We start from the raw sequence: 9410 nt of genomic DNA on the forward strand, positions 1-9410 counted from the left end.
TTTAAGCATTTTTAAAGATATTTCAGTCATTAATTGACAAAATTCAGTAATTGACAGAGCAATGAATTATTCAAATAATCATTAGATGCAGCCCTGAACTCCTCTATCACACCCACAGTACACCTCACCACCGTTCTGCATTCAAACCTACAGTTTGGACTGGTTTCTGGCTCCAATGGAGGTGCATTCTAGGGTCACCTTGTACTATAAATACAACGACTATCCTTAAATATAAACGGTACTACAGAACATGCAAGTCACAGCGAAAATTTACAAGACTAAACCATGATTATTTTCTATTTTTGTGTTTTGCAGAAATCAGTGAAACTCTTCATCCTGGCCAGAATGAGTCAAGTTCCCCTCACATCAAGGACAAAATAGAGGACAAAGAGCACCCAGTCATTAAGGAAGGCGATGAACCAGAGCCACTTCACATGAAAGAGGAATTACAGCCAGAGCCCTTCTACGATAAAGAGAAAGAGGAGTCAGAGCACCACCGCATTGAGGAAGCGGGAAAGCCCGTGCACATAAAAGAAGAGGAGCACCCGGCAACCCTTCATAATATGGAGGAAGGGACACCACGGCCCCTATACATAAAAGAGCAAGAGGAAGAGGAAGAAGAGCCTCCACACATTAAAGAGGAAGAGGTAGAAGAGGATCTGACCGAGATGCCATTGACTGGTGGCCCTTTGAAGAGTGAAGCTGAAGGTCAATGTGAAGAGAACAGAAGGGCGGAGCCTCCAAGCAGCAGCTCAAATCAATACATGAATACGGAAGGTGATGGAGACCACCGTGGAGGACCACTAGAACACAGCCTCTTGGCACCACTATCAGATACTGATGACACATTGTTACACTCCCCTCACACTGATGACGAACGGGCTGAAGGTGATAAGACCTCTCACGCTGACAGCAAACGCTGGAAATGTTCACAGTGCGGGAAAACTTTAGCTTATAAATCGGATTTGAAACGACACATGAGAATACATACTGGAGCGAAACCATATGCATGCTCAATTTGTGGTAAAAGATTCACTCAAACGCAGAATTTAGCCGCACACACAAGAACACACACCGGAGAGAAACCTTTTGCCTGCTCTGTTTGCGGTAAAGGCTTCACTCAAACACAGCATTTGGCAGCACACACAAGAACGCACACTGGAGAGAAACCTTTTGTTTGCTCGGTGTGTGGTAAAAGATTCTCAGAAAGGGGAAACTTAAGAATGCATGCAAGAAGACACACTAATCAGAAAACTTTTGCCTGCTCATTTTGTGGTGAAATATTCTCTAAAAAGCAAAATTTAAGAAGACACATAAAAACACACACTGGAGAGAAACCTTTTTCCTGCAAAGATTGTAGTAAAAGATTTGCAGAGAAGCATAATTTGAGAATACACACGAGAATCCACACTGGTGAAAAGCCTTTTACCTGTCCAGTTTGTAGTGAAAGATTCACTTACAAGGTAACCTTAACACGTCATGTAACAACACACACTGCAGCTAAGCAGTTTTCATGCTTAGTTTGTGGTGAACGATTCACTCGAGAGAGACTTTTAAGAATCCACACGAGAAGCCACCCTGGTGAAATAATTTTTGTCTGTTCAGTTTGTGGTCAAAGATTCTCTTGTAAGGAAAGCTTAATACATCATACAAAAACACACACTGTTGAAAACCCTTGTGAGTGCACAGTTTGTGATCAACAATTCTCTGATGAATTAAGCTTAAGAAAACATACAAGAACACACACTGGTGAGAAACCCTTTGCCTGCTCAGTTTGTGATCAACGGTTTACATTTAAGGGGAGCTTAAAAACACATCTAAAAACGCACTGTGGTGAAAGGTTCACTGGTCTATAATTTCTTTGTCACAGTTAGTAACAGTGTGTTATGAAATTGATAGAGGGGTGCGGCGCTTGTAATAATAATTACAAGTGAGGCAAAATGCCATGAAAAGAACAAACCTATTTTGCAAGAAAACAAATGGATGCATTTTAATGACTTTAGTGAGCCACATAAACTGGTGCAGTGAGCCAGATCTGTTTCCCGGGCCTTGAGTGTGACACTAATGCTTGAACAGTATGTGAAAGAATCACAAAATGAATTAAATGTTCCAACGGTGCCTAAACTTGCAGTGGCTTCATCCTATTTTATTATTTATTTTAAATCCAGCCTAGTGACTCTCCCGCAAATGGACACTGTATCTTCAGTCCCAAGACTCCCACAGTGATTGAAGTGTGATTTCATCCTTAAACCTTTTGTCCAAGTGTAGTTGCCGTAGTCTGCTAAGAAAGATGGCCGACCTGTTGCGCATGCGTAGAGAAGATTGTGCTTTGACACGCCGAACATGTTAATTTTACGTATCAGGTACTCTTTCGTGCACACGCTTCACGAATGTTTATTATTATACTACGGACATAATTCTCCACATAGTCCGCCCGCCACTACTTCACTGGACTAATACAACATTCTATAAATCCTCGTTTTTGGTCAAATTCGTCTCTGTGCACTTCCAAGCATATCGGCCTCGTTTAGCTTAGCCTAGCGTGCTACCCGATACGAACGACTCGTTTGTGAGCTACACGTCGCTAAACTAAGATCAAGTGTGAGCGTAAGGTGTTGTGATCTTGTGAAAATGCGCGCAAGAACGACAGCAGAGTACGAGGAGGAACTTTGTGAATCCAAAAAGGACAACGATCGACTATGTCATCAACAACTGGATGGTGTTTTCAAGAAGCCTCAAGTCGTGTCACACACGGCAGGTTTGCTCACTTCTCACTCTCACTTAAATATTAAAACCTGAACTATAATCCCTAGTTTATCTACGGGCACTGTGTGGCGTTATGAATAACACATTGGAGAAAAAAAAGGCGTCTAAAATGTTAATACACTAGTAGCTCATTCATTATAGTTTGTGTCCCAAATATAAACAGCACAAAGCATCACTTCTCTTCACATATGTTCATATAAATTTATGTTTGAGCGTAACTTATAGACATCATATCCTATATAGACACTATTAAAAACAAAGAACAGTGGCAATACATTATTAGCATTGTTTTGATCCTTTTTTAGTTTAACGTGACCCCAAACCTTGGGCATCTTCCAAGGAAGTCCCCCCTGACTGAGTCCGTATGCTGCAACAAATGTTTGTGTGTTAAACACTGCAGTGGCCAAATATTGTTCCGGGCTGTGATAATAATTCGGAACCTGAGTTAATTGAGACACATCAGTGATGTGGCATCCATAACTCCATGGAATGGTGGCATTGAGTTTTAACTTCTACAATTTTCACTCTTTGCTCCAAGCTTGAAATGCAAGAAATGTGATTTTGATTTAGCATGTTTGTTTTTTGTGTTTTGCAGATGTCAATGAAGATGTCTATCCATCTTCGTCAGACCTGCGATCCGAGTTCCCACAGATTAAAGAGGAAGTGAAGGATAAAGAGCCCTCCCAAATCAAAGAGGAGGGGGAAGAGTTCCTTTACATTAAAGAGGAAGAGCAAGAGAACGTCATCAAGGTTCTATTGACTGATGTACCTTTGATGGGTGAAGATGACGATGAAAGTCAAAGCGAGGAGAGCAGAGGGTCGGAGCCTTCAAGCAGCAACAGCACCTTGAGTCAACACATGACAACAGAAACTGATGGAGACCACTGTGGAGGATCACAAGCAGGTGCACTCATAGCGCCACTATCAGATAGCGATGATGCAACACCACACTCTCATGATGATGATGAGGAGGAAGATGGTGATGACAATACTAATGATTATGATGATGAAGAAGAGTCTGAAGATGATACGAAATGGCACAGTGACAAGAAACGCTGGAAGTGTTCTCAGTGTGGGAAAACATTTGGTTTTAAGAGCCGTTTAAAAAGTCATATGATTAGCCACACTGGCGTGAAACCTTTTCCCTGCTCAGTTTGTGGTCAGAGATTCTCTGAAAAAGGAAACCTAAGGAGACACACGAGAACACACACTGGGGAAAAGCCTTTTGCCTGCTCAGTTTGTGGTCAAAGATTCACTCAGAAGGGACCCTTAGTATATCACACAAGAACTCACACTGGAGAGAAACCTTTTTCATGCTCATTATGTGGCCAAAGATTCTCACATAAGGGATACTTAAAAAGTCACATTAGAACCCACACTGGAGAGAAACCTTTTGTCTGCTCAATATGTGGTCTAAGTTTCTCTGAAAATGGTACTTTGACAAAACACACAAAAACACATACTGGAGAAAAACCATTTGCATGCTCAGTTTGCGGTCAAAGATTCTCGCACAAGGGAAACCTAATAAGTCACACCGCAACCCACACTGGAGAGAAACCTTTTGTCTGCTCAATATGTGGTCAAAGATTCTCTCGTCGCCATGCGTTGACAACACACACAAGAACACACACCGGAGAGAAACCTTTTGCCTGTTCAGTTTGTGGTCAGAGATTTTCTCGGAGACACGTTTTGACATCACATGTAAGAACACACACTGGGGAGAAACCTTTTGATTGCTCAGTGTGTGGTCAGAAATTCTCGAAAAAGGCATCCTTAAGAAGTCACTCAAGAACACACACAGGTGAGAAGCCATTTGCCTGCTCAGTTTGTGGCCTGCGATTCTCTCAGAAGGGAACCTTAACAAGTCACACAAGGACGCACACTGGTGAAAAACCTTTTCCTTGCTCAGTTTGTGGGCAAAGGTTCTCTCAGAAGGGAACCTTAACAAGTCACACACGAATCCACACGGGCGAGAAACCTTTTGCCTGCTTAGATTGTGGTGAAAGATTCTATCAAAAGGGCAAAATTAAGAGACACAAATGTGCTGGTAACTGTAGAAGTGATCGTTGAAACTAGTACATCCCGACAATATATCTTAGGTCTTTGAATTGTTCGCCATGAGATTGTTCTGGTTGTCCTGCAAGACGCTTCACATTTGTAAAATCCATCTCCCTTCTTGCGTTTTGTATATCTTCCTGTATTTTACATACCTTCTCAAAAGTCTCCTGTGGACAAATGTTTAGATTTACGACTCATGACAAAACCCTTAATATTGCATCTTTGTCCAGTGATTTTGTGGTAAGCATATCAAATAAGGAAATGAGTGATAGAAATAGACTGAATAAACGTTGACTTCTGATTTTGAGATGGAATAGTGTAAATATGATACTGAATAAAATACAACTCTTCAAAAAAAATGAACTACTCAGTTTTTCAGGTTGGATTCATGAATTATGCTTCAATCGATTCCACACTGTTCAACAATGTGATATAGTAAGAAAAAAACACTTAGTTCAAGGTCAAGTTCATTGTTGTTGCTGTTTATTTTATTTTCATTTTTTTGCTTCTGAACTCATTTTTTTTAATTAAAAAGCATTTGGTCTTACCGTTATATTTAATTTTGAAAGTCCCTATTATAAAATTACCCACGTTTATGGTATCCTACCTGTATGTCAGATGTTTCCAACAAACCAATGTGAAAAACTGCGTCAAGAATTTGCAGTTATGTAATTTCACTTGCGGCCACAGGGTGAAAGCAGAGTATCACATAAAACACTAAATTTGAAACCTGAATTCGAGATAGAAATGTCAGCCTCATTTTTGTTGAGGAGATTATAAATTATTATATTAAATCGTTATTGAATGTCTCAAGCAATCACTACCATTTTTATGTATGCAGAAAGCAACTGCTGTATGTTCATTTTAAAAAGCAAACTTTGTGCAGGCTGGCATACACGCAGGAATGTTATTAAAATAACTGCATTTCCGAAACCACTGAGTGTGAGCAAACCGGCGAGGTACAATGCAGTTCTGGGGTCTTGAAAAAAAAAGCGTCCAGTTGTTGACATTGTCGTTCATGGTCCTCTTTTGCTCCACAAAGTTCATACTCGTTTTCTGCTATTCTCCTAGCACACATGTTGACACACTTGACTAAACATGGTCGTTTTTTTCGGCTCAAAACGCCTTACTATACATGTGTAACGGAGTGACATGTTAAGCTTGTTAATTTATGACGGAAGTGACGCAATAGCGCACGGTGTGGCACCAGCTTCCCGCCGTAGCTCAGTCAGAGCTACAGGGAAGTCGCTGGGTAAGTCCGATGTCGTTGATGGTCCGGACTCATTTATAATTTATTACAATATCTCACTTTGTTTTTCTTTTTCTACTGTGCGGTGTGTTTAATTAGTTCTCTGATATGTTCTGAGTCCACATTGCTTTTTGTATTATTTAATTTTCGTTTTGCTGAGTGAAAGTTTTTACTGTTTCAGTTGATTACAAATTGTTTTTCTGTTGCGCAGTCATACCAACGACCGAATGCGACTTGACCATAACTTCAGCCACACTGTGTTGCAGGTGATGTTTGTTTCTTTTCAGTTTTACTGTATATAATTGTTCGTGTTGTTTTTCATTTGGCTGTTTGCGTTACTGGCGTGTGTCTGAAGTTCGTCGCGGCCGCCATTATTGATCATTGCGCAGCTGTTTCTGCTGCTTGTGGTGCGTTTAGTGACAACCTGTAAATAACTGAGTGAATAACTTGTGAATGATTTTAACTTTATTCACTTACGTCCTGGAGAACGCGGCACTATCTTAAAAGCAGCACCGACTCGACATGACCGAAGAAACGTGTTCGCTTCGCCGTTTTCATTCATCAGATTCGAAACGAAGACATGTAAGCGACTTTTTATTGGCGTGCGTTTTACTGTAATTGCGAAAGATTTTAACTTTATTCACTTACGTCGTGTAGATCATCGCATCGAAACGTAGAAGAACTGTAACGACTGGAGCGGAGCGAGTGAAATGCATCCGTTTGAGCGAGGCTGGACACAAAGTAAAAAGCATCCAGGATACACTTGGGAGTCGGAAAGATGCAAATCTACGAAACTTTAAAAAACAAGGCATCGATTCAACTCTTGATTACAAGCCACCATCCAGCCAATGCCAGCGGCAACAAAAATCCTTCAGTATGCACAAGAATTACCAGACATCAGTGATCAACGGGACAGTTACTTGCAACTCGCAAGAAAACTGTATGACACACAGGCAAACATTGTCATAAAACAGCCCAAACACGAGTCAGTACTAGAGAATATTTACTGTATATAGATGGTCGGGGTTTTTTTTTTGGCTAAAAGAAAACGCCTTAGTATACATGGTGGGGTTTTTTTCAGTTAAAACGCCTTACTATACATGGCCATTTATTTTTTTGGCTGATATACATGATCGTTTTTTTCGGGCTAAAAATGCCTTACTATACTATGTCGTTTTTTTCGGCTAAAAACGCCTTACTATACTATGTCGTTTTTTTCGGGCTAAAAACGCCTTACTATACTAGGTCGTTTTTTTCGGGCTAAAAACGCCTTACTATACTATGTCGTTTTTTTCGGCTAAAAACGCCTTACTATACTATGTCGTTTTTTTTCAGGCTAAAAACGCCTTACTATACTATGTCGTTTTTTTCGGCTAAAAACGCCTTACTATACTATGTCGTTTTTTTTCAGGCTAAAAACGCCTTACTATACTATGTCGTTTTTTTCGGCTAAAAACGCCTTACTATACTATGTCGTTTTTTTCAGGCTAAAAACGCCTTATTATACTATGTCGTTTTTTTCGGCTAAAAACGCCTTACTATACTATGTCGTTTTTTTCGGCTAAAAACGCCTTACTATACTATGTCATTTTTTTTCGGGCCAAAAACGCCTTACTATACTATGTATAGCGCCTATGTCGTTTTTTTCAGCTGAAAACGCCTTACTATACTATGTCGTTTTTTTCGGCTCAAAAACGCCTTACTATACTGTCGTTTTTTTCGTCTAAAAACGCCTTACTATACTATGTCGTTTTTTTCGTCTAAAAATGCCTTACTATACTGTCGTTTTTTTCGGGTTAAAACGCCTTACTATACTGTTGTTTTTTTCGGGCTAAAAACGCCTTACTATACTATGTCTTTTTTTTTCGTCTAAAAACGCCTTACTATACTATGTCGTTTTTTTCGGGCGAAAAACGCCTTACTATACTATGTCGTTTTTTTCGGCTAAAAACGCCTTACTATACTATGTTTTTTTCAGCTGAAAACGCCTTACTATACTATGTCGTTTTTTTCGTCTAAAAATGCCTTACTATACTGTCGTTTTTTTCGGGTTAAAAACGCCTTACTATACTGTTGTTTTTTTCGGGCTAAAAACGCCTTACTATACTATGTCTTTTTTTGCGTCTAAAAACGCCTTACTATACTATGTCGTTTTTTTCGGGCGAAAAACGCCTTACTATACTATGTCTTTTTTTTTTCGGGCTAAAAACGCCTTACTATACTATGTCGTTTTTTTCGGCTAAAAACGCCTTACTATACTATGTCGTTTTTTTCAGCTGAAAACGCCTTAGTATACTATGTCATTTTTTTTCGGGCCAAAATCGCCTTACTATACTATGTCGTTTTTTTCGGCTCAAAAACGCCTTACTATACTATGTCGTTTTTTTTTCGTCTAAAAACGCCTTACTATACTATGTCGTTTTTTTTCGTCTAAAAACGCCTTACTATACTATGTCATTTTTTTCGTCTAAAAACGCCTTACTATACTATGTCGTTTTTTTTCGGCTAAAAACGCCTTACTATACTATGTTTTTTTCAGCTGAAAACGCCTTACTATACTATGTCGTTTTTTTCGTCTAAAAATGCCTTACTATACTGTCGTTTTTTTCGGGTTAAAAACGCCTTACTATACTGTTGTTTTTTTCGGGCTAAAAACGCCTTACTATACTATGTCTTTTTTTGCGTCTAAAAACGCCTTACTATACTATGTCGTTTTTTTCGGGCGAAAAACGCCTTACTATACTATGTCTTTTTTTTTTTCGGGCTAAAAACGCCTTACTATACTATGTCGTTTTTTTCGGCTAAAAACGCCTTACTATACTATGTCGTTTTTTTCAGCTGAAAACGCCTTAGTATACTATGTCATTTTTTTTCGGGCCAAAATCGCCTTACTATACTATGTCGTTTTTTTCGGCTCAAAAACGCCTTACTATACTATGTCGTTTTTTTTTCGTCTAAAAACGCCTTACTATACTATGTCGTTTTTTTTCGTCTAAAAACGCCTTACTATACTATGTCATTTTTTTCGTCTAAAAATGCCTTACTATACTGTCGTTTTTTTCGGGTTAAAAACGCCTTACTATACTATGTCTTTTTTTTCGTCTAAAAACGCCTTACTATACTATGTCGTTTTTTTCGGGCGAAAAACGCCTTACTATACTATGTCGTTTTTTTCGGGCTAAAAATGCCTTACCATACTATGTCCTTTTTTTCGGCTAAAAACGCCTTACTATACTATGTCCTTTTTTTCGGCTAAAAACGCCTTACTATACATGGTGGGGGTTTTTTGGGCTAAAAACGCCTCACTATACATGGTCGTTTTTTTCGGCTAAAAACG

General features: G+C 39.3%; 1 protein-coding gene across 2 annotated transcripts; it reads left to right on the forward strand.

Annotated features, from left to right (window-relative positions):
- Positions 1-320: 320 nt before the first annotated feature.
- On the forward strand, positions 321-5168 carry LOC147191660 (uncharacterized). 2 transcript variants are annotated; one of them, XM_086135824.1, is made up of 2 exons: positions 321-1440; positions 3920-5168. In XM_086135824.1, exons 1-2 carry the CDS (start codon positions 435-437, stop codon positions 4834-4836), a joined length of 1923 nt encoding a protein of 640 aa, XP_085991950.1. In that variant the 5' UTR covers positions 321-434; the 3' UTR covers positions 4837-5168. The 2 variants fall into 2 exon arrangements, with proteins under 2 accessions (XP_085991950.1, XP_085991949.1); XM_086135823.1 differs by lacking the exon at positions 321-1440 and adding an exon at positions 2334-2758 and having other exon boundaries at positions 3362-5168.
- The last annotated feature ends 4242 nt before the right edge of the window (positions 5169-9410 follow it).

The sequence above is a fragment of the Hippocampus guttulatus genome, chromosome 17 (assembly GCF_054856545.1).
Source record: "Hippocampus guttulatus isolate MCC_2025c chromosome 17, RoL_Hgut_1.0, whole genome shotgun sequence".
Classification (NCBI taxonomy): domain Eukaryota; kingdom Metazoa; phylum Chordata; class Actinopteri; order Syngnathiformes; family Syngnathidae; genus Hippocampus; species Hippocampus guttulatus.

Bases quoted from the DNA above. Each gene is read 5' to 3' on its own strand.
- LOC147191660 (XM_086135824.1), top strand. From the start codon at position 435: ATGAAAGAGGAATTACAGCCAGAGCCCTTCTACGATAAAGAGAAAGAG. The intron at 1,441-3,919 runs GTAGTGAAAGAT...TTCCCTGCTCAG, and splicing joins GCCTTTTACCTGTCCAGTTT to TTTGTGGTCAGAGATTCTCT.